We start from the raw sequence: 23,821 nt of genomic DNA, 5'->3' as shown, positions 1-23,821 counted from the left end.
GCCCCTACAACCCTCCCTATCTCTGTAACCTCCTCCAGCCCCCTACACCCCTCCCTATCTCTGTAACCTCCTCCAGCCCCTACACCCTTCCCTATCTCTGTAACCTCCAGCCCCTACACCCCTCCCTATCTCTGTAACCCCCTCCAGCCCCTACACCTCTCCCTATCTCTGTAACCTCCTCCAGCCCCTACACCCCTCCCTATCTCTGTAACCCCCTCCAGCCCCTACACCCCTCCCTATCTCTGTAACCCCCTCCAGCCCCTACACCCCTCCCTATCTCTGTAACCTCCTCCAGCCCCTACACCCCTCCCTATCTCTGTAACCCCCCTCCAGCCCCTACACCCCTCCCTATCTCTGTAACCCCCCTCCAGCCCCTACACCCCTCCCTATCTCTGTAACCCCCTCCAGCCCCTACACCCCTCCCGATCTCTGTAACCTCCTCCAGCCCCCTACACCCCTCCCTATCTCTGTAACCTCCCTCCAGCCCCTACACCCCTCCCTATCTCTGTAACCCCCCTCCAGCCCCTACACCCCTCCCTATCTCTGTAACCCCCTCCAGCCCCTACACCCCTCCCTATCTCTGTAACCCTCTCCAGCCCCTACACCCCTCCCTATCTCTGTAACCCCCCTCCAGCCCCTACACCCCTCCCTATCTCTGTAACCCCCTCCAGCCCCTACACCCCTCCCTATCTCTGTAACCCCCCTCCAGCCCCTACACCCCTCCCTATCTCTGTAACCCCCCTCCAGCCCCTACACCCCTCCCTATCTCTGTAACCCCCTCCAGCCCCTACACCCCTCCCTATCTCTGTAACCCCCTCCAGACCCTGCACCCCTCCCTATCTCTGTAACCCCCTCCAGCCCCTACACACCTCCCTATCTCTGTAACCCCCTCCAGCCCCTACACCCCTCCCTATCTCTGTAACCCCCTCCAGCCCCTACACCCCTCCCTATCTCTGTAACCCCCTCCAGCCCCTACACCCCTCCCTATCTCTGTAACCCCCTCCAGCCCCTACACCCCTCCCTATCTCTGTAACCTCCAGCCCCTACACCCCTCCCTATCTCTGTAACCTCCTCCAGCCCCTACACCCCTCCCGATCTCTGTAACCTCCAGCCCCTACACCCCTCTCTATCTCTGTAACCTCTTCCAGCTCCTACACCCCTCCCTACCACTGTAACCCCCTCCAGCCGCTTACACCCCTCCCTATCTCTGTAACCTCCTCCAGCCCCTACACCCCTCCCTATCTCTGTAACCCCCCTCCAGCCCCTACACCCCTCCCTATCTCTGTAACTGCCAGCACCTACACCCCTCCCTATCTCTGTAACCTCTTCCAGCCCCTACACCCCTCCCTATCTCTGTAACACCCTCCTGCCCCTACACCCCTCCCTATCTCTGTAACCTCCTCCAGCCCCTACACCCCTCCCTATCTCTGTAACCCCCTCCAGCCCCTACACCCCTCCCTATCTCTGTAACCCCCCTCCAGCCCCCTACACCCCTCCCTATCTCTGTAACCCCCTCCAGCCCCTACACCCCTCCCTATCTCTGTAACCCCCCTCCAGCCCCTACACCCCTCCCTATCTCTGTAACCCCCCTCCAGCCCCTACACCCCTCCCTATCTCTGTAACCCCCTCCAGCCCCTACACCCCTCCCTATCTCTGTAACCCCCTCCAGACCCTGCACCCCTCCCTATCTCTGTAACCCCCTCCAGCCCCTACACACCTCCCTATCTCTGTAACCCCCTCCAGCCCCTACACCCCTCCCTATCTCTGTAACCCCCTCCAGCCCCTACACCCCTCCCTATCTCTGTAACCCCCTCCAGCCCCTACACCCCTCCCTATCTCTGTAACCCCCTCCAGCCCCTACACCCCTCCCTATCTCTGTAACCTCCAGCCCCTACACCCCTCCCTATCTCTGTAACCTCCTCCAGCCCCTACACCCCTCCCTATCTCTGTAACCTCCAGCCCCTACACCTCTCCCTATCCCTGTAACCCCCTCCAGCCCCTACACCCCTCCCTATCTCTGTAACCTCCAGCCCCCTACACCCCTCCCTATCTCTGTAACCCCCTCCAGCCCCTACACCCCTCCCTATCCCTGTAACCTCCTCCAGCCCCTACACCCCTCCCTATCTCTGTAACCTCCAGCCCCCAACACCCCTCCCTATCTCTGTAACCTCCAGCCCCTACACCCCTCCCTATCTCTGTAACACCCTCCAGCTCCTACACCCCTCCCTATCTCTGTAACCTCCTCCAGCCCCTACACACCTCCCTATCTCTGTAACCTCCTCCAGCCCCTACTCCCCTCCCTATCTCTGTAACCCCCTCCAGCCCCTTACACCCCTCCCTATCTCTGTAACCCCCTCCAGCCCCCTACACCCCTCCCTATCTCTGTAACCTCCTCCAGCCCCTTACACCCCTCCCTATCTCTGTAACCTCCTCCAGCCCCCTACATCCCTCCCTATCTTTGTAATCTCCTCCAGCACCCTCCACCACTCCCTATCTCTGTAACACCCTCCAGCCCCTACACCCCTCCCTATCTCTGTAACCCCCTCCAGCCCCTACACCCCTCCCTATCTCTGTAACCTCCTCCAGCCCCTACACCCCTCCCTATCTCTGTAACCCCCTCCAACCCCTACACCCCTCCCTATCTCTGTAACACCCTCCTGCTCCTACACCCCTCCCTATCTCTGTAACCTCCTCCTGCCCCTACACCCCTCCCTATCTCGTTAACCTGCTCTCGCCCCCAAAACCATCACGATCTCTGGAACCTCCTCCAGCCCCTACACACCTCCCTATCTCTGTAACACCCTCCTGCCCCTACACCCCTCCCTATCTCTGTAACCCCCTCCAGCCCCTACACCCCTCCCTATCTCTGTAACCTCCTCCAGCCCCTACACCCCTCCCTATCTCTGTAACCTCCTCCAGCCCCTACACCCCTCGCTATCTCTGTAACCTCCTCCAGCCCTACACCCCTCCCTATCTCTGTAACCTCCTCCAGCCCCTACACCCCTCCCTATCTCTGTAACCTCCAGCCCCTACACCGCTCCCTATCTCTGTAACCTCCTCCAGCCCCCTACACCCCTCCCTATCTCTGTAACCTCCAGCCCCTACACCCCTCTCTATCTCTGTAACCTCCTCCAGCCCCTACACCCCTCCCTATCTCTGTAACCACCAGCACCTACACCTCTCCCTATCTTTGCAACCTCCTCCAGCCCCTACACCCCTCCCTACCACTGTAACCCCCTCCAGCCGCTTACACCCCTCCCTATCTCTGTAACCTCCTCCAGCCCCTACACCCCTCCCTTTCTCTGTAACCCCCCTCCAGCTCCTACACCCCTCCCTATCTCTGTAACCCCCTCCAGCCCCGACACCCCTCCCTATCTCTGTAACCCCCTCCAGCCCCTACACCCCTCCCTATCTCTGTAACCTCCTCCAGCCCCGACACCCCTCCCTATCTCTGTAACCTCCAGCCCCTACACCCCTCCCTATCTCTGTAACCTCCTCCAGCCCCAACACCCCTCCCTATCTCTGTAACACCCTCCTGCCCCTACACCCCTCCCTATCTCTGTAACCTCCTCCAGCCCCTACACCCCTCCCTATCTCTGTAACTGTCAGCACCTACACCCCTCCCTATCTCTGTAACCTCTTCCAGCCCCTACACCCCTCCCTATCTCTGTAACACCCTCCTGCCCCTACACCCCTCCCTATCTCTGTAACCTCCTCCAGCCCCTACACCCCTCCCTATCTCTGTAACCCCCTCCAGCCCCCTACACCCCTCGCTATCTCTGTAACCCCCTCCAGCCCCCTACACCCCTCCCTATCTCTGTAACCTCCTCCAGCCCCTACACCCCTCCCTATCTCTGTAACCCCCTCCAGCCCCCTACACCCCTCGCTATCTCTGTAACACCCTCCAGCCCCTACACCCCTCCCTATCTCTGTAACCTCCTCCAGCCCCCTACACCCCTCCCTATCTCTGTAACCTCCTCCAGCCCCTACACCCCTCCCTATCTCTGTAACCCCCTCCAGCCCCTACACCCCTCCCTATCTCTGTAACCTCCAGCCCCTACACCCCTCCCTATCTCTGTAACCTCCTCCAGCCCCTACACCCCTCCATATCTCTGTAACCCCCCTCCAGCCCCTACACCGCTCCCTATCTCTGTAACCTCCTCCAGCCCCCTACACCCCTCCCTATCTCTGTAACCTCCAGCCCCTACACCCCTCTCTATCTCTGTAACCTCCTCCAGCTCCTACACCCCTCCCTACCACTGTAACCCCCTCCAGCCGCTTACACCCCTCCCTATCTCTGTAACCTCCTCCAGCCCCTACACCCCTCCCTATCTCTGTAACCCCCCTCCAGCCCCTACACCCCTCCCTATCTCTGTAACCTCCAGCCCCTACACCCCTCCCTATCTCTGTAACCTCCTCCAGCCCCTACACCCCTCCCTATCTCTGTAACCTCCAGCCCCTACACCGCTCCCTATCTCTGTAACCTCCTCCAGCCCCCTACACCCCTCCCTATCTCTGTAACCTCCAGCCCCTACACCCCTCTCTATCTCTGTAACCTCCTCCAGCCCCTACACCCCTCCCTATCTCTGTAACCTCCTCCAGCCCCCTACACCCCTCCCTATCTCTGTAACCTCCAGCCCCTACACACCTCCCTATCTCTGTAACCTCCAGCCCCTACACCCCTCCCTATCTCTGTAACCTCCAGCCCCTACACCCCTCCCTATCTCTGTAACCTCCAGCCCCTACACCCCTCCCTATCTCTGTAACCTCCAGCCCCTACACCCCTCCCTATCTCTGTAACCTCCAGCCCCTACACCCCTCCCTATCTCTGTAACCCCCTCCAGCCCCTACACCCCTCCCTATCTCTGTAACCCCCTCCAGCCCCTACACCCCTCCCTATCTCTGTAACCCCCTCCAGCCCCTACACCCCTCCCTATCTCTGTAACCTCCAGCCCCTACACCCCTCCCTATCTCTGTAACCTCCAGCCCCTACACACCTCCCTATCTCTGTAACCCCCTCCAGCCCCTACACCCCTCCCTATCTCTGTAACCTCCAGCCCCTACACACCTCCCTATCTCTGTAACCCCCTCCAGCCCCTACACCCCTCCCTATCTCTGTAACCTCCAGCCCCTACACCCCTCCCTATCTCTGTAACCTCCAGCCCCTACACCCCTCCCTATCTCTGTAACCTCCAGCCCCTACACCCCTCCCTATCTCTGTAACCCCCTCCAGCCCCTACACCCCTCCCTATCTCTGTAACCTCCAGCCCCTACACCCCTCCCTATCTCTGTAACCCCCTCCAGCCCCTACACCCCTCCCTATCTCTGTAACCTCCTCCAGCCCCCACACCCCTCCCTATCTCTGTAACCCCCTCCAGCCCCTACACCCTTGTCTTCCATTGTAGCGGGTGGTGATGGAACTACAACTCCCGGCCTTCCACTGGGTGGGGCAGCCTGACTCCGCCATGTCGGGCGTGGAGCGGGTGCGACGCTGCTGACGCCTGACGGGAGTTGTAGTCCGCCGCCCCATTGGCCCCCAGCCTGGCGGCAGCTGGCGGGAACTACAGCTCCCGGCGTGCCCTCGGGGCTGTCCGCCCGCCGCAAATCGCCGACTTCTCGGGCGATTGCATCAGAGCGGTGTGAGAGGCGGCGGGTGGGGCCGCGGAGCGAAAGGAGAAGCTGAGACATAACTCCACGGGGGAGAGAAGGCGATGGAGCTGTTCCTGAGCCCGGCCAGTCCCGGCGGCCTGAAGGTGGCGGCGGCGGCCGAAGTGACGGGCCTGAGGCCGGAGCTGAGGCCTGTCAGCGGGACAGGTGCGGGGTCCGGGGGTCCGGGGGCCCGAGGGGGGCAATAAGTCCAGCCACTGTCCCTTCAGAGGGGTGCGGGGGGTGAATACAGTGGTTGTGGAGAGAGAGAGAGAGACAGAATGATGTTTAATGGGATCTTGCTGTGCACACATTATTTGGGGTGTGAGGGGGTCTGGGGGGGGTGTGAGATGGAGAGGGGGGCAATAAGTCCAGACACTGACCCTTCAGAGGGGTGTGGGGGGTGAATCCAGTGGTTGTGGAGAGAGAGAGTGGGGTTTAATGGGATCTTGCTGTGCACACATTATTTGGGGTGTGAGGGGGTCTGGGGGGTCTGTGAGGTGGGGAGGGGGACAATAAGTACAGCCACTGACCCTTCAGAGGGGTGCGGGGGGTGAATACAGTGGTTGTGAAGGGAGAGAGAGTGGGATTTGATGGGATCTTGCTGTGCACACATTATTTGGGGTGTGAGGGGGTCTGGGGGGGCTGTGAGATGGAGAGGGGGGCAATAAGTCCAGACACTGACCCTTCAGAGGGGTGTGGGGGGGTGAATCCAGTGGTTGTGGAGAGAGAGAGAGTGGGATTTAATGGGATCTTGCTGTGCACACATTATTTGGGGGGTGGGGGGGGCTGTGAGATGGAGAGGGGGGCAATAAGTCCAGACACTGACCCTTCAGAGGGGTGTGGGGGGGGGGTGAATCTAGTGGTTGTGGAGAGAGAGAGAGTGGTGTTTAATGGGATCTTGCTGTGCACACATTATTTAGGGTGTCTGGGGGGAGGGGGCAATAAGTCCAGTCACTGTCCCTTCAGGGGGGTGAATACAGTGGTTATGGAGAGAGAGAGAGACAGACAGAGTGATGTTTAATGGGATCTTGCTGTGCACACATTATTTGGGGGGTGGGGGGGGTGTGAGGTGGGGAGGGGGGCAATAAGTCCAGTCACTGCGCCTTCAGGGGGGTGTCGGGGGTGAATCCAGTGGTTGTGGAGAGAGAGAGAGAGAGAGAGAGTGGGATTTAATGGTATCTTGCTGTGCACACATTATTTGGGGGGCTGTGAGGTGGGGAGGGGGCAATAAGTCCAGGCACTGTCCCTTCAGAGGGGTGTGGGGGGTGAATCCAGTGGTTGTGGAGAGAGAGAGAGACAAAATGATGTTTAATGGGATCTTGCTATGCACACATTATTTGGGAGGTGGGGTTGTGGGGTGGGGTCAATAAGTCCAGGCACTGCCCCTTCAGAGGGGTGTGGGGGGGTGAATCCAGTGGTTGTGGAGGGAGAGAGAGTGGGATTTAATGGGATCTTGCTGTGCACACATTATTTAGGGTGTCTGGGGGGAGGGGGCAATAAGTCCAGTCACTGTCCCTTCAGGGGGGTGAATACAGTGGTTATGGAGAGAGAGAGAGAGACAGAGTGATGTTTAATGGGATCTTGCTGTGCACACATTATTTGGGGGGTGGGGTGTCTGTGAGGTGGGGAGGGGGGCAATAAGTCCAGTCACTGCGCCTTCAGGGGGGTGTCGGGGGTGAATCCAGTGGTTGTGGAGAGAGAGAGAGTGGGGTTTAAAGGGATCTTGCTGTGCACACAATATTTGGGGGGCTGTGAGGTGGGGAGGGGGCAATAAGTCTAGGCACTGCCCCTTCAGAGGGGTGTGGGGGGGTGAATCCAGTGGTTGTGGAGAGAGAGAGAGAGACAGAATGATGTTTAATGGGATCTTACTGTGCACACATTATTTGGGGGGCTGTGAGGTGGGGAGGGGGCAATAAGTCCAGGCACTGCCCCATCAGATGGGCGTGGGGGGTGAATCCAGTGGTTGTGGAGGGAGAGAGAGTGGGATTTAATGGGATCTTGCTGTGCACACATTATTTAGGGTGTCTGGGGGGAGGGGGCAATAAATCCAGTCACTGTCCCTTCAGGGGGATGAATCCAGTGGTTATGGAGAGAGAGAGAGACAGAGTGATGTTTAATGGGATCTTGCTGTGCACACATTATTTGGGGGGTGGGGGGGTGTGAGGTGGGGAGGGGGGCAATAAGTCCAGGCACTGCCCCTTCAGAGGGGTGCGGGGGGTGAATCCAGTGGTTGTGGAGAGAGAGAGAGAGTGGGGTTTAATGGGATCTTGCTGTGCACACATTATTTGGGGGGGGTGGGGGGCTGTGAGGTGGGGAGGGGCGCAGTAAGTCCAGGCACTGTCCCTTCAGAGGGGTGTGGGGGGTGAATCCAGTGGTTGTGCAGAGAGAGAGAGAGAGAGTGGGGTTTAATGGGATCTTGCTGTGCACACATTATTTGGAGGGTGTGAGGGGGTCTGGGGGGTCTGTGAGGTGGGGAGGGGGGCAATAAGTCCAGCCACTGACCCTTCAGAGGGGTGTGGGGGGTGAATCCAGTGGTTGTGGAGAGAGAGAGAGAGTGGGGTTTAATGGGATCTTGCTGTGCACACATTATTTGGGGTAGGGGGGTATGAGGGGGTCTGTGAGGTGGGGAGGGGGGGCAATAAGTCCAGTCACTGTCCCTTCAGAGGGGTGTGGGGGTGAATCCAGTGGTTGTGGAGAGAGAGAGAGAGTGGTGTTTAATGGGATCTTGCTGTGCACACATTATTTGGGGTCTGGGGGGGCTGTGAGATGGGGAGGGGGTAATAAGTCCAGTCACTGTCCCTTCAGAGGGGTGCGGGGGGTGAATCCAGTGGTTGTGGAGAGAGAGAGAGAGTGGGGTTTAATAGGATCTTGCTATGCACACATTATTTGGGGGGTGGGGGGGTGTGAGGGGGTCTGGGGGGGCTGTGAGATGGGGAGGGGGCAATAAGTCCAGTCACTGTCCCTTCAGGGGGGTGAATACAGTGGTTATGGAGAGAGAGAGACAGAGTGATGTTTAATGGAATCTTGCTATGCACACATTATTTGGGGGGTGGGGGGGTGTGTCTGGGGGGGCTGTGAGATGGAGAGGGGGGCAATAAGTCCAGTCACTGCGCCTTCAGAGGGGTGTGGGGGGTGAATCCAGTGGTTGTGGAGAGAGAGAGAGAGTGGGGTTTAATGGGATCTTGCTATGCACACATTATTTGGGGGGTGGGGGGGGGGTGTGTCAGGGGGGGGCAATAAGTCCAGTCACTGTCCCTTCAGGGGGGTGAATACAGTGGTTATGGAGAGAGAGAGATACAGTGATGTTTAATGGGATCTTGCTGTGCACACATTATTTGGGGGGTGGAGCGGGTGTGAGGGGGTCTGGGGGGGCTGTGAGGTGGGGGGGGGCAATGAGTCCAGGCACTGCCCCTTCAGAGGGGTGTGGGGGGTGAATCCAGTGGTTGTGGAGAGAGAGAGAGAGAGAATGGGGTTTAATGGGATCTTGCTATGCACACATTATTTGGGGTCTGGGGGGGCTGTGAGATGGGGAGGGGGCAATAAGTCCAGGCACTACCCCTTCAGCGGGGTGTGGGGGGGTGAATCCAGTGGTTGTGGAGGGAGAGAGTGGGGTTTAATGGGATCTTGCTGTGCACACATTATTTGGTGGGGGGGTTGTGAGGTGGGGAAGGGGGCAATAAATCCAGTCACTGTGCCTTCAGAGGGGTGTGGGGGGTGAATCCAGTAGTTGTGGAGGGAGGGAGGGAGAGAGAGAGATAGAGTGATGTTTAATGGGATCTTGCTATGCACACATTATTTGGGGGGTGGGGGGCGCTCTGAGATGGGGAGGGGGCAATATGTTCAGACACTGCCCCTTCAGAGGGGTGTGGGGGGTGAATCCAGGGTGTGGAGGGAGAGAGTGGGTTTTAATGGGATCTTGCTATGCACACCGTATTTGTGGGGAGGGGGCAATAAGTCCAGTCACTGCCCCTTCAGAGGGGTGTGGGGGGTGAATCCAGTGGTTGTGGAGAGAGGGAGAGAGTGGGGTTTAATGGGATCTTGCTGTGCATGCATTATTTGGGGGGTGGGGGGTGTGAGGGGGTCTGGGGGGTGTGTGTGTGTGAGGTGGGGGTCTGGGGGTGTGTGTGAGGTGGGGGTCTGGGGGGGGGTGCGTGAGGTGGGGGTCTGGGGGTGTGTGTGAGGTGGGGGTCTGGGGGGGGTGTGAAGTGGGGGTCTGGGGGGGGGGGTGCGTGAGGTGGGGGTCTGGGGGTGTGTGTGAGGTGGGGGTCTGGGGGGGGTGTGAAGTGGGGGTCTGGGTGTGTGTGAGAGGTGGGGGTCTGGGGGTGTGTGTGTGAGGTGGGAGTCTGCGGGGTGTGTGTGTGAGGTGGGGGTCTGGGGGTGTGTGTGTGAGGTGGGGGTCTGGGGGGTGTGTGTGTGAGGTGGGGGTCTGGGGGGTGTGTGTGTGGGGAGGGGGTGAGGTGGTGGTCTGGGGGGTGTGTGTGAGGTGGGGGGGTTCTGGGGGGGGTGTGTGTGTGTGAGGTGGGGGTCTGGGGGTGTGTGTGTGTGAGGTGGGGGTCTGGGGGTGTGTGTGTGTGAGGTGGGGGTCTGGGGGTGCGTGTGTGTGAGGTGGGGGTCTGGGGGTGTGTGTGTGAGGTGGGGGTCTGGGGGTGTGTGTGTGAGGTGGGGGTCTGGGGGTGTGTGTGTGTGAGGTGGGGGTCTGGGGGTGTGTGTGTGTGAGGTGGGGGTCTGGGGGTGTGTGTGTGTGAGGTGGGGGTCTGGGGGTGTGTGTGTGTGTGAGGTGGGGGTCTGGGAGTGTGTGTGTGAGGTGGGGGTCTGGGGGGGGTGTGAGGTGGGGGTCTGGGGGGGTCTGGGGGTGTGTGTGTGAGGTGGGGGTCTGGGTGTGTGTGTGAGGTGGGGGTCTGGGGGGGATGTGTGTGAGGTGGGGGTCTGGGGGGGATGTGTGTGAGGTGGGGGTCTGGGTGTGTGTGTGAGGTGGGTGTCTGGGGGGGATGTGTGTGAGGTGGGGGTCTGGGTGTGTGTGTGAGGTGGGGGTCTGGGGTGTGTGTGTGTGAGGTGGGGGTCTGGGGGGATGTGTGTGAGGTGGGGGTCTGGGGGGTGTGTGTGTGAGGTGGGGGTCTGGGGGATGTGTGAGAGGTGGGGGTCTGGGGCGGGTGTGTGTGAGGTGGGGGTCTGGGGGGTGTGTGTGAGGTGGGGGTCTGGGGTGTGTGTGTGTGAGGTGGGGGTCTGGGGGGATGTGTGTGAGGTGGGGGTCTGGGGGGTGTGTGTGTGTGAGGTGGGGGTCTGGGGGGGGTGTGTGACGTGGGGGTCTGGAGTTGTGTGTGTGAGGTGGGGGTCTGTGGGTGTGTGTGTGAGGTGGGGGTCTGAGGGTGTGTGTGTGAGGTGGGGGTCTGGGGGGTGTGTGTGAGGTGGGGGTCTGGGGTGTGTGTGTGTGAGGTGGGGGTCTGGGGGGATGTGTGTGAGGTGGGGGTCTGGGGAGTGTGTGTGTGTGAGGTGGGGGTCTGGGGGGGGTGTGTGACGTGGGGGTCTGGGGTTGTGTGTGTGTGTGAGGTGGGGGTCTGGGGGGATGTGTGTGAGGTTGGGGTCTGGGGGTGTGTGTGTGAGGTGGGGGTCTGGGGGGTGTGTGTGTGTGAGGTGGGGGTCTGGGGGATGTGTGTGTGAGGTGGGGGTCTGGGGGGGGTGTGTGAGGTGGGGGTCTGGGGGGGGTGTGTGAGGTGGGGGTCTGGGGGTGTGTGTGTGTGAGGTGGGGGTCTGGGGGGGGTGTGTGAGGTGGGGGTCTGGGGGGGGGTGTGTGAGGTGGGGGTCTGGGGGGGGTGTGTGAGGTGGGGGTCTGGGGGGGGGGGTGTGTGAGGTGGGGGTCTGGGGGGGGTGTGTGTGAGAGGTGGGGGTCTGGGGGGGGTGTGTGTGTGAGGTGGGGGTCTGGAGGGGGTGTGTGTGTGAGGTGTGGGTCTGGGGGTGGGTGTGTCAGCTGGGGGTCTGGGGGTGGGTGTGTCAGCTGGGTGTCTGGGGGGTGTGTGAGGTGGGGGTCTGGGGGGTGTGTGAGGTGGGGGTCTGGGGTGTGTGTTTGTGAGGTGGGGGTCTGGGGTGTGTGTGTGAGGTGGGGGTCTGGGGGGTGTGTGAGGTGGGGGTCTGGGGGTGTGTGTGTGAGGTGGGGGCCTTGGGGTGTGTGTGTGAGGTGGGGGTCTGGGGGTGTGTGTGTGAGGTGGGGGTCTGGGTGGTGTGTGTGTGAGGTGGGGGTCTGGGGGTGTGTGTGTGAGGTGGGGGTCTGGGTGTGTGTGTGTGAGGTGGGGGTCTGGGGGTGTGTGTGTGAGGTGGGGGTCTGGGGGTGTGTGTGTGAGGTGGGGGTCTGGGGGTGTGTGTGTGAGGTGGGGGTCTGGGGGTGTGTGTGTGAGGTGGGGGTCTGGGGGTGTGTGTGTGAGGTGGGGGTCTGGGGGTGTGTGTGAGGTGGGGGTCTGGGGGCTGTGTGTGAGAGGTGGGGGTCTGGGGGTGTGTGTGTGTGAGGTGGGGGTCTGGGGGTGTGAGGTGGGGGTCTGGGGGTGTGAGGTGGGGGTCTGGGGTTGTGTGTGTGAGGTGGGGGTCTGGGGGGTGTGTGTGTGAGGTGGGGGTCTGGGGGTGTGTGTGTGTGTGAGGTGGGGGTCTGGGGGTGTGTGTGTGTGAGGTGGGGGTGTGTGTGTGTGTGAGGTGGGGGTCTGGGGGTGTGTGTGTGAGGTGGGGGTCTGGGGGTGTGTGTGTGTGTGAGGTGGGGGTCTGGGAGTGTGTGTGAGGTGGGGGTCTGGGGGGGGTGTGAGGTGGGGGTCTCGGGGAGTTCTGGGGGTATGTGTGTGAGGTGGGGGTCTGGGTGTGTGTGTGTGAGGTGGGGGTCTGGGGGGGATGTGAGGTGGGGGTCTGGGGGGTGTGTGTGTGAGGTGGGGGTCTGGGGGGGATGTGAGGTGGGGGTCTGGGGGGTGTGTGTGTGAGGTGGGTGCCTGCGGGGGGGTGTGGTGGGGGTCTGGGGGGGGTGTGAGGTGGGGGTCTGGGGGTGTGTGTGTGAGGTGGGGGTCTGGGGGGGGGGGGGTGTGAGAGGTGGGGGTCTGGGGGGGAGTGTGTGAGGTGGGGGTCGGGGGGGTGTGTGTGTGGTGGGGGTCGGGGGGGTGTGTGTGTGGTGGGGGTCTGGGGGGGTGTGTGTGTGGTGGGGGTCTGGGGGTGTGTGTGAGGTGGGGGTCTGGGGGTGTGTGTGAGGTGGGGGCTGGGAGTGTGTGTGAGAGGTGGGGGTCGGGAGTGTGTGTGTGAGGTGGGGGTCTGGGGGTGTGTTTGTGAGGTGGGGGTCTGGGGGGGGGGTGTGAGGTGGGGGTCTGGGGGTGTGTTTGTGAGGTGGGGGTCTGGGGGGGTGTGAGGTGGGGGTCTGGAGGGGGTGTGAGAGGTGGGGGTCTGGGGGTGTGTGTGAGGTGGGGTCTGGGGGTGTGTGTGTGTGTGAGGTGGGGGTCTGGGTGTGTGTGTGAGGTGGGGGTCTGGGGGGTGTGTGTGAGAGGTGGGGGTCTGCGGGGTGTGTGTGTGAGGTGGGAGTCTGCGGGGTGTGTGTGAGGTGGGGGTCTGGGGGTTGTGTGTGTGAGGTGGGTGTCTGGGGGGTGTGTGTGTGAGGTGGGTGTCTGGGGGGTGTGTGTGTGAGGTGGGGGTCTGGGGGTGTGTGTGTGTGAGGTGGGGGTCTGGGGGTGCGTGTGTGTGAGGTGGGGGTCTGGGGGTGTGTGTGTGAGGTGGGGGTCTGGGGGTGTGTGTGTGAGGTGGGGGTCTGGGGGTGTGTGTGTGTGAGGTGGGGGTCTGGGGGTGTGTGTGTGTGAGGTGGGGGTCTGGGGGTGTGTGTGTGTGTGAGGTGGGGGTCTGGGAGTGTGTGTGTGAGGTGGGGGTCTGGGGGGGGTGTGAGGTGGGGGTCTGGGGGGGGTCTGGGGGTGTGTGTGTGAGGTGGGGGTCTGGGTGTGTGTGTGAGGTGGGGGTCTGGGTGTGTGTGTGAGGTGGGGGTCTGGGGGGGATGTGTGTGAGGTGGGGGTCTGGGGGGGATGTGTGTGAGGTGGGGGTCTGGGTGTGTGTGTGAGGTGGGGGTCTGGGGGGTGTGTGTGTGTGAGGTGGGGGTCTGGGGGTGTGTGTGTGAGGTGGGGGTCTGGGGTGTGTGTGTGTGAGGTGGGGGTCTGGGGGGATGTGTGTGAGGTGGGGGTCTGGGGGGTGTGTGTGTGTGAGGTGGGGGTCTGGGGGATGTGTGAGAGGTGGGGGTCTGGGGCGGGTGTGTGTGAGGTGGGGGTCTGGGGGGTGTGTGTGTGTGAGGTGGGGGTCTGGGGGATGTGTGAGAGGTGGGGGTCTGGGGCGGGTGTGTGTGAGGTGGGGGTCTGGGGGGTGTGTGTGAGGTGGGGGTCTGGGGTGTGTGTGTGTGAGGTGGGGGTCTGGGGGGTGTGTGTGTGTGAGGTGGGGGTCTGGGGGGGGTGTGTGACGTGGGGGTCTGGGGTTGTGTGTGTGAGGTGGCGGTCTGGGGGTGTGTGTGTGAGGTGGGGGTCTGGGGGTGTGTGTGTGAGGTGGGGGTCTGGGGGTGTGTGTGTGAGGTGGGGGTCTGGGGGGTGTGTGTGAGGTGGGGGTCTGGGGTGTGTGTGTGTGAGGTGGGGGTCTGGGGGGTGTGTGTGTGTGAGGTGGGGGTCTGGGGGGTGTGTGTGTGTGAGGTGGGGGTCTGGGGGGGGTGTGTGACGTGGGGGTCTGGGGTTGTGTGTGTGAGGTGGGGGTCTGGGGGTGTGTGTGTGAGGTGGGGGTCTGGGGGTGTGTGTGTGAGGTGGGGGTCTGGGGGGTGTGTGTGAGGTGGGGGTCTGGGGGGTGTGTGTGTGTGAGGTGGGGGTCTGGGGGGTGTGTGTGTGTGAGGTGGGGGTCTGGGGGGTGTGTGTGTGTGAGGTGGGGGTCTGGGGTTGTGTGTGTGACGTGGGGGTCTGGGGTTGTGTGTGTGAGGTGGGGGTCTGGGGGGTGTGTGTGTGAGGTGGGGGTCTGGGGGGTGTGTGTGTGAGGTGGGGGTCTGGGGGGGGTGTGTGAGGTGGGGGTCTGGGGGTGTGTGTGTGTGAGGTGGGGGTCTGGGGGTGTGTGTGAGGTGGGGGTCTGGGGGGGGGTGTGTGAGGTGGGGGTCTGGGGGGGGTGTGTGAGGTGGGGGTCTGGGGGGGGTGTGTGTGTGAGGTGGGGGTCTGGAGGGGGTGTGTGTGTGAGGTGTGGGTCTGGGGGTGGGTGTGTCAGCTGGGGGTCTGGGGGTGGGTGTGTCAGCTGGGTGTCTGGGGGGTGTGTGAGGTGGGGGTCTGGGGGGTGTGTGAGGTGGGGGTCTGGGGGTGTGTGAGGTGGGGGTCTGGGGTGTGTGTTTGTGAGGTGGGGGTCTGGGGTGTGTGTGTGAGGTGGGGGTCTGGGGGTGTGTGTGAGGTGGGGGTCTGCGGGATGTGTGTGAGGTGGGGGTCTGGGAGGTGTGTGTGAGGTGGGGGTCTGGGGGGTGTGTGTGAGGTGGGGGTCTGGGGGTGTGTGTGAGGTGGGGGTCTGGGGGGTGTGTGTGAGAGGTGGGGGTCTGGGGGTGTGTGTGTGTGTGAGGTGGGGGTCTGGGGGTGTGAGGTGGGGGTCTGGGGTTGTGTGTGTGAGGTGGGGGTCTGGGGGGGGTGTGTGTGAGGTGGGGGTCTGCGGGGTGTGTGTGTGAGGTGGGGGTCTGGGGGTGTGTGTGTGTGAGGTGGGGGTCTGGGGGTGTGTGTGTGTGAGGTGGGGGTCTGGGGGTGTGTGTGTGAGGTGGGGGTCTGGGGGTGTGTGTGTGTGAGGTGGGGGTCTGGGGGGGTGTGTGTGTGTGAGGTGGGGGTCTGGGAGTGTGTGTGTGTGAGGTGGGGGTCTGGGGGTGTGTGTGTGAGGTGGGGGTCTGGGGGTGTGTGTGTGAGGTGGGGGTCTGGGTGTGTGTGTGAGGTGGGGGTCTGGGGGTGTGTGTGTGAGGTGGGAATCTGGGGGTGTGTGTGTGAGGTGGGGGTCTGGGGGGGATGTGAGGTGGGGGTCTGGGGGGTGTGTGTGTGAGGTGGGTGTCTGGGGGGGGTGTGGTGGGGGTCTGGGGGGGTGTGAGGTGGGGGTCTGGGGGTGTGTGTGTGAGGTGGGGGTCTGGGGGTGTGAGGTTGGGATATGGGGGCGGGTGTGAGAGGTGGGGGTCTGGGGGGGAGTGTGTGAGGTGGGGGCCTGGGTGTGTGTGTGTGAGGTGGGGGCTGGGAGTGTGTGTGTGTGTGAGGTGGGGGTATGGGGGGGGGGGGTGTGTGGTGGGGGTCTGGGTGTGTGTGTGAGGTGGGGGTCTGGGGGTGTATGAGGTGGGGGTCTGGGGTTGTGTGTGAGGTGGGGGCTGGGAGTGTGTGTGTGAGGTGGGGGTTTGGGGGTGTGTGTGTGAGGTGGGGGTCTGTGGGGGGTGTGAGGTGGGGGTCTGGGGGTGCGTCAGGTGGGGGTCTGGGGGTGTGTGTGAGGTGGGGGTCTGGGGGGTGTGTGTGTGAGGTGGGGGTCTGGGGGTGTGTGTGTGAGGTGGGGGTCTGGGGGGTGTGTGTGTGAGGTGGGAACTGGGGGGTGTGTGTGTGAGGTGGGGGTCTGGGGGTGTGTGTGAGGTGGGGGTCTGGGGGGTGTGTGTGAGGTGGGGGTCTGGGGGGTGTGTGTGTGAGGTGGGGGTCTGGGGGGTGTGTGTGTGAGGTGGGGGCTGGGAGTGTGTGTGTGTGTGAGGTGGGGGTATGGGGGGGGGTGTGTGTGGTGGGGGTCTGGGTGTGTGTGTGAGGTGGGGGTCTGGGGGTGTATGAGGTGGGGGTCTGGGGTTGTGTGTGAGGTGGGGGCTGGGAGTGTGTGTGTGAGGTGGGGGTTTGGGGGTGTGTGTGTGAGGTGGGGGTCTGGGGGGTGTGTGTGTGAGGTGGGGGTCTGGGGGGTGTGTGTGTGAGGTGGGGGTCTGGGGGTGTGTGTGAGGTGGGGGTCTGGGGGTGTGTGTGTGTGAGGTGGGGGTGTGTGTGTGAGGTGGGGGTCTGGGAGTGTGTGTGTGAGGTGGGGGTCTGGGGGTGTGTGTGTGAGGTGGGGGTCTGGGGGTGTGTGTGTGAGGTGGGGGTCTGGGTGTGTGTGTGAGGTGGGGGTCTGGGGGATGTGTGTGTGAGGTGGGGGTCTGGGGGATGTGTGTGTGAGGTGGGGGTCTGGGGGGTTTGTGTGTGAGGTGGGGGTCTGGGGGGGGTGTGAGGTGGGGGTACGGGGCGTTTGTGTGAGGTGGGGGTCTGGGGGATGTGTGAGAGGTGGGGGTCTGGGGGGGTGTGTGTGAGGTGGGGGTCTGGGGGATGTGTGTGTGAGGTGGGGGTCTGGGAGGGGTGTGTGTGAGGTGGGGGTCTGGGGGGGGTGTGTGAGGTGGGGGTCTGGGGTGTGTGTGTGTGAGGTGGGGGTCTGGGGGTGTGTGTGTGAGTTGGGGGTCTGGGGGGTTTGTGTGTGAGGTGGGAGTCTGGGGGGGTGTGTGAGAGGTGGGGGTCTGGGGGGGTGTGTGTGTGAGGTGGGGGTCTGGGGGGTTTGTGTGTGAGGTGGGAGTCTGGGGGGGGGTGTGAGAGGTGGGGGTCTGGGGGGGTGTGTGTGAGGTGGGGGTCTGGGGGGTTTGTGTGTGAGGTGGGGGTCTGGGGGGTTTGTGTGTGAGGTGGGGGTCTGGGGGGGGTGTGTGTGAGGTGGGGGTCTGGGGGGTGTGTGTGAGGTGGGGGTCTGGGGGGTTTGTGTGTGAGGTGGGGGTCTGGGGGGTGTGTGTGTGAGGTGGGGGTCTGGGGGGTTTGTGTGTGAGGTGGGGGTCTGGGGGGTGTGTGTGTGAGGTGGGGGTCTGGGGGGTGTGTGTGTGAGGTGGGGGTCTGGGGGGTGTGTGTGAGGTGGGGGTCTGGGGGGTGTGAGGTGGGGGTCTAGGGGATGTGTGAGAGGTGGGGGTCTGGGGGTGTGTGTGTGAGGTGGGGGTCTGGGGGGGGGTGGGGGGTGTGAGGTGGGGGTCTGGGGGGTGTGAGGTGGGGGTCTAGGGGGTGTGAGGTGGGGGTCTAGGGGATGGGGGTGTAAGGTGGGGGTCTAGGGGATGTGTGTGTGAGGTGGGGGTCTGGGGAGTGTATGTGAGAGGTGGGGGTCTGGGGGGTGTGTGTGTGAGGTGGGGGTCTGGGGTGTGTGTGTGAGGTGGGTGTCTGGGGGTGTATGAGGTGGGGGTCTGGGGGGTGGGGGTGTATGAGGTGGGGGTCTGGGGGGGGTGTGTGTGAGGTGGGAGTCTGGGGGGGTGTGTGTGAGGTGGGGGTCTGGGGGTGTGTGTGTGAGGTGGGGGTCTGGGGGTGTGTGTGAGGTGGGGGTCTGGGGTTGTGTGTGTGAGGTGGGGGTCTGGGGGGTGTGAGGTGGGGGTCTGGGGTTGTGTGTGTGAGGTTGCGGTCTGGGGTGTGTGTGTGTGAGGTGGGGGTCTGGGGGGTGTGTGTGAGAGGTGGGGGTCTGGGGGGTGTGTGTGAGAGGTGGGGGTCTGGGGGGTGTGTGTGAGAGGTGGGGGTCTGGGGGATGTGTGAGAGGTGGGGGTCTGGGGGGTGGGGGTGTATGAGGTGGGGGTCTGGGGGGTGTGAGGTGGGGGTCTGGGGTTGTGTGTGAGAGGTGGGGGTCTGGGGGTGTGTGTGAGGTGGGGGTCTTGGGGGTGTGTGTGTGAGGTGGGGGTCTGGGGGATGTGTGAGAGGTGGGGGTCTGGGAGGTGTGTGTGAGGTGGGGGTCTGGGGGGTGTGTGTGTGAGGTGGGGGCCTGGGGTTGTGTGTGTGAGGTGGGGGTCTGGGGTTGTGTGTGTGAGGTGGGGGTCTGGGGGGTGTGAGGTGGGGGTCTGGGGTTGTGTGTGTGAGGTGGGGGTCTGGGGGGGGTGTGTGACGTGGGGGTCTGGGGGATGTGTGAGAGGTGGGGGTCTGGGGGTTGTGTGTGTGAGGTGAGGGTCTGGGGGTGTGTGTGTGAGGTGGGGGTCTGGGGTGGGGTGTGTGTGTGGTGGGGGTTTGGGGGGTGTGTGTGTGAGGTGGGGGTCTGGGGGATGTGTGTGTGAGGTGGGGGTCTGGGGGGGTGCGTGTGAGAGGTGGGTGTCTGGGGGGTGTGTGTGTGAGGTGGCGGTCTGGTGGTGTGTGTGTGAGGTGGGGTTCTGGGGGTGTGTGTGTGAGGTGGGGGTCTGGGGGTGTGTGTGTGAGATGGGGGTCTGGGGGGTGTGAGGTGGGGGTCTGGGGGATGTGTGTGTGAGGTGGGGGTCTGGGGGGGTGCGTGTGAGAGGTGGGGGTCTGGGGGGGGTGTGAGGTGAGGTTTGGGGGGGGGTGAGAGCTGGGGGTGTGTGTGTGAGGTGAGGGTTTGGGGGGGGTGTGAGGTGGGGGTCTGGGGGGGGGTGTGAGGTGGGGGTCTGGGGGATGTGTGTGAGGTGGGGGTCTGGGGGATGTGTGTGAGGTGGGGGTCTGGGGGATGTGTGTGAGGTGGGGGTCTGGGGGATGTGGGGGTCTGGGGGATGTGGGGGTCTGGGGGTGTGTGTGTGAGGTGGGGGTCTGGGGGTGTGTGTGAGAAGTGGGGGTCTGGGGGGTGTGTGTGTGAGGTGGGGGTCTGGAGGATGTGTGTGAGAGGTGGGGGTCTGGGGGTGTGTGTGTGAGGTGGGGGTCGGGGGGTGTGTGTGAGGTGGGGGTCTGGGGTGTGTGTGTGTGTGGTGGGGGTCTGGGGGTGTGTGTGAGAGGTGGGGGTCTGGGGGTGTGTGTGAGAGGTGGGGGTCAGGGGTGTGTGTGTGTGGTGGGGGTCTGGGGGTGTGTGTGAGAAGTGGGGGTCTGGGGGGTGTGTGTGTGAGGTGGGGGTCTGGAGGATGTGTGTGTGAGGTGGGGGTCTGGGGTGTGTGTGTGTGAGGTGGGGGTCTGGGGGGTGTGTGTGTGAGGTGGGGTCTGGGGGGGGTGTGTTTGAGGTGGGGGTCTGGGGGTGTGTGTGTGAGGTGGGGGTCTGGGGGTGTGTATGTAAGGTGGGGGTCTGGGGGTGTGTGAGGTGGGGGTCTGGGGGGTGTGAGGTGGGGGTCTGGGGGATGTGTGTGTGAGGTGGGGGTCTGGGGGGTGCGTGTGAGAGGTGGGGATTTGGGGGGGGTGAGGTGGGGGTTTGGGGGGGTGTGAGGTGGGAGACTGTGGGTGTGTGTGAGAAGTGGGGGTCTGGGGGGTGTGTGTGTGAGGTGGGGGTCTGGAGGATGTGTGTGTGAGGTGGGGGTCTGGGGTGTGTGTGTGTGAGGTGGGGGTCTGGGGGGTGTGTGTGTGAGGTGGGGTCTGGGGGGGGTGTGTTTGAGGTGGGGGTCTGGGGGTGTGTGTGTGAGGTGGGGGTCTGGGTGTGTATGTAAGGTGGGGGTCTGGGGGTGTGTGAGGTGGGGGTCTGGGGGGTGTGAGGTGGGGGTCTGGGGGATGTGTGTGTGAGGTGGGGGGGGTGCGTGTGAGAGGTGGGGATTTGGGGGGGGTGAGGTGGGGGTTTGGGGGGGTGTGAGGTGGGAGACTGGGGGTGTGTGTGTGAGGTGGGGGTCTGGGGGTGCGTGTGTGAGGTGGGGGTCTGGGGAATGTGTGAGAGGTGGGGGTCTGGGGGGTGTGTGTGTGAGGTGGGGGTCTGGTGGGTGTGTGTGTGAGGTGGGGGTCTGGGGGTGCGTGTGTGAGGTGGGGGTCTGGGGGGGGTGTGTGTGAGGTGGGGGTCTGGGGGGTGTGTGTGAGGTGGGGGTCTGGGGGGTGTGTGTGAGGTGGGGGTGTGGGGGTGTGTGTGTGAGGTGGGGGTCTGGGGGGTGTGTGTGAGGTGGGGGTCTGGGGGTGTGTGTGTGAGGTGGGGGTCTGGGGGTGTGTGTGTGAGGTGGGGGTCTGGGGGTGTGTGTGTGAGGTGGGGGTCTGGGGGGTGTGTGTGTGAGGTGGGGGTCTGGGGGGTGTGTGTGAGGTGGGGGTCTGGGGGTGTGTGTGTGAGGTGGGGGTCTGGGGGGTGTGTGTGAGGTGGGGGTCTGGGGGGGGTGTGTGTGTGAGGTGGGGGTCTGGGGGGGGTCTGTGTGTGAGGTGGGGGTCTGGGGTGTGTGTGTGAGCTGGGGGTCTGGGGGGTGTGTGTGAGGTGGGGGTCTGGTGGTGTGCGTGTGAGGTGGGGGTCTGGGGGTGTGTGTGTGAGGTGGGGGTCTGGTAGTGCGTGTGAGGTGGGGGTCTGCGGGGGGGGATGGTGAGGTGGGGGTCTGTGGGTGTGCGTGTGAGGTGGGGGTCTGGGGGGAGTGTGAGGTGGGGGTCTGGTGGTGTGCGTGTGAGCTGGTGGTGTGCGTGTGAGGTGGGGGTCTGCGGGGGGGTGTGAGGTGGGGGTCTGGGGTGTGTGTGTGTGTGGGTGTGTGTGAGAGAGGTTTTGGGGGGGGGGGGGGAGCAATATGTTCAGTCACTGCCCCTTCCTGCAGACCTCAGAGGGGTGTGGGCTGAATGCAGTGGTTGGGGAGAGGAAGAGAGTGATGTTTAATGGGATCTTGCAGTGGCCACAATATTTGGGGAGTCTGGCGGGGTGTGAGGTGAGGTGTGAACAATATTACTGTACACATATCATCATCATCACGGGCAGTCCCTCGAACGAGGATGACTTGTTTCCACGAGTTCACAGATGTTTCAATGAAGGACCCGATGTTCCAGTCCTGAACTCCAATTGAGGGGATGGAAGATGCCTGTGGGTGGATTGTTTTAACGTGGGGTGACCGTTGCACACCAGCCACCACACGGGGCTTGACAGAGCGAGGTCTTTGGTCCAGTGGCAAGGGTTAACCAGGACGACTGGAGACCTGCTCTGCTGCACGGACCCAGTGCGCGCACATATCGCACGGTGTGGGCTGTCCCTGGGCCCTCGCCTCGTCTGGGCCCCGAACCCTCATCTGTCGCACCTCCGCCACCATCTCTCGCCGCTCCTCCGCCACAAACACTCACCGCATCTCGCCACAAACACTCACCGCTCATCCGCCCCCACCTTCCCACTCCTCTGCACCTGGGCCCCGCCGATATTCCCGTGCACGTTGCAAAACGGCGAGCAGGGTTTTGATGACGCCGCTCAGTCGCCCATCTCAAAATTGTCGCACGCTTGGAGCAGCTCGTGCTGGAGGTTGAAGTAGCACGCTGCCCCAGCTCTTTCTACTTGCCGACCTGTGGAGCTGTTCTCTCTTATGAGGGGGCTCGACAAGGTGGATGCAGAGAGGATGTTCCCACTGATGGGGGAGACTAGAACTAGGGGGCATGGTCTTAGAATTAAGGGGCCGCCCATTTAAAACTGAGATGAGGAGTAATTTCTTCTCTGAGGGTTGTAAATCTGTGGAATTCTGTGCCCCAGAGAGCTGTGGAGGCTGGGACATTGAATATATTTAAGGCGAGAGATAGACAGTTTCTTAAACGATAAGGGGTTATGGGGAGCGGGCAGGGAAGTGGAGCTGAGTCCATGATCAGACCAGCCATGATCGTATTAAATGCGGAACAGGCTCGAGGGGCAGTATGGCCGACTCCTGCTCCTGTTTCTTATGTTCTTAGTAGCAACGTGTCTTTGATGTTTAATGGGATCTTGTAGTGCCCACAATATTGGGAGCCCCTGCCCTTCTAATCCCTACTTTACAAACAGTGCAGTGTTGTGTCCAGTGGTTTTGGGATGGGGGTGGGAGGGAAAGAGAGAGAGAGAATACTGGCAATGGGAGCAGAGTTTTCTGTCATTGGCGGTTTAATGGGATCTTGCGGTGCACAATATTGGGCCTCCCGATCGCCACTCCCCTTTCCTACATCACAACAGCGGTTGGGGAGTGAGTGCTGTCAATGGGGGAAAAGTGTCTTCGTCAGTGTCTCAGTGGGCAGCACTCTCGCCTCTGAGTCTGAAGGTTGTGGGTTCAAGCCCCACTCCAGGGACTTGAGCACAAAAATCGAGGCTGACACTCCCAGTGCAGTGCTGAGGGAGCGCCGCACTGTCGGAGGGGCGGTACTGAGGGAGTGCCGTACTGTCGGAGGGGCAGTACTGAGGGAGTGCCGCACTGTTGGAGGGGCAGTACTGAGGGAGCGCCGTACTGTCGGAGGGGCAGTACTGAGGGAGCGCCGCACTGTCGGAGGGGCAGTACTGAGGGAGTGCCGCACTGTCGGAGGGGCGGTGCTGAGGGAGCGCCGCACTGTCGGAGGGGCAGTACTGAGGGAGTGCCGCACTGTCGGAGGGGCAGTGCTGAGGGAGCGCCGCACTGTCGGAGGGGCGGTACTGAGGGAACGCCGCACTGTCGGAGGGGCGGTACTGAGGGAGCGCCGCACTGTCGGAGGGGCAGTGCTGAGGGAGCGCCGCACTGTCGGAGGGGCAGTACTGAGGGAACGCCGCACTGTCGGAGGGGCAGTACTGAGGGAGTGTCGGAGGGGCAGTACTGAGGGAGCGCCGCACTGTCGGAGGGGCAGTACTGAGGGAGTGCCGCACTGTCGGAGGGGCAGTATGAGGGAGTGTCGGAGGTGCCAGATGGGTAGTCGCTCTTGTAATGTCGGGATCTTGTACGTTCCTCTGAGAGGACAGGCGGGGCCCTAGGTTTAACGTCTCATCCGAAAGACGGCCCCTCCGACAGCGCGACGCTCTCTCAGCACCGCCCCTCCAACAGCGCAGTACGGCCCTCACTCAGTACTGCCGCTCCGTCAGTACTGCCCCTCCGACAGTGCGGCGCTACCTCAGTACTGCCCCTCCGACAGTGCGGCGCTCCTTCAGTACTGCCCCTCCGACAGTGCGGCACTCCCTCAGTACCGCCCCTCCGACAGTGCGGCACTCCCTCAGCACTGCCCCTCCGACAGTGCGGCACTCCCTCAGTACTGCCCCTCCGACAGTGCGGCACTCCCTCAGTACTGACCGTCTGACAGTGCAGCGTTCCCTCAGTACTGCCCCTCCGACAGTGCGGCGCTCCCTCAGTACTGCCCCTCCGACAGTGCGGCACTCCCTCAGTACTGCCCCTCCGACAGTGCGGCGCTCCCTCAGTACTGCCCCTCCGACAGTGCGGCACTCCCTCAGTACTGCCCGTCCGACAGTGCAGCGTTCCCTCAGTACTGCCCCTCCGACAGTGCGGCGCTCCCTCAGTACTGCCCCTCCGACAGTGCGGCGCTCCCTCAGTACTGCCCCTCCGACAGTGCGGCGCTCCCTCAGTACTGCCCCTCCGACAGTGCGGCACTCCCTCAGTACTGCCCCTCCGACAGTGCGGCGC

The 23,821-nt window shown here is 62.9% G+C and overlaps 1 protein-coding gene across 1 annotated transcript in view; it reads left to right on the top strand.

Moving 5' to 3' along the window:
- The first annotated feature begins 5,587 nt into the window (after window positions 1-5,587).
- LOC139240914 (methionine--tRNA ligase, cytoplasmic-like) overlaps window positions 5,588-23,821 on the top strand; it is a 31,917-nt gene continuing 13,683 nt past the window's right edge. Inside the window, exon 1 of the mRNA XM_070869431.1 lies at window positions 5,588-5,814. Within this exon, the coding sequence (XP_070725532.1) occupies window positions 5,712-5,814 (103 nt within the window). The 5' untranslated portion in view covers window positions 5,588-5,711. The remainder of the gene's footprint in view (window positions 5,815-23,821) is intronic.

The sequence above is a fragment of the Pristiophorus japonicus genome, chromosome X, assembly GCF_044704955.1.
Source record: "Pristiophorus japonicus isolate sPriJap1 chromosome X, sPriJap1.hap1, whole genome shotgun sequence".
Taxonomy (NCBI): domain Eukaryota; kingdom Metazoa; phylum Chordata; class Chondrichthyes; family Pristiophoridae; genus Pristiophorus; species Pristiophorus japonicus.
Note: the sequence above shows the minus strand (reverse complement) of the source record. Positions and strands in the feature narration are given on the sequence as shown.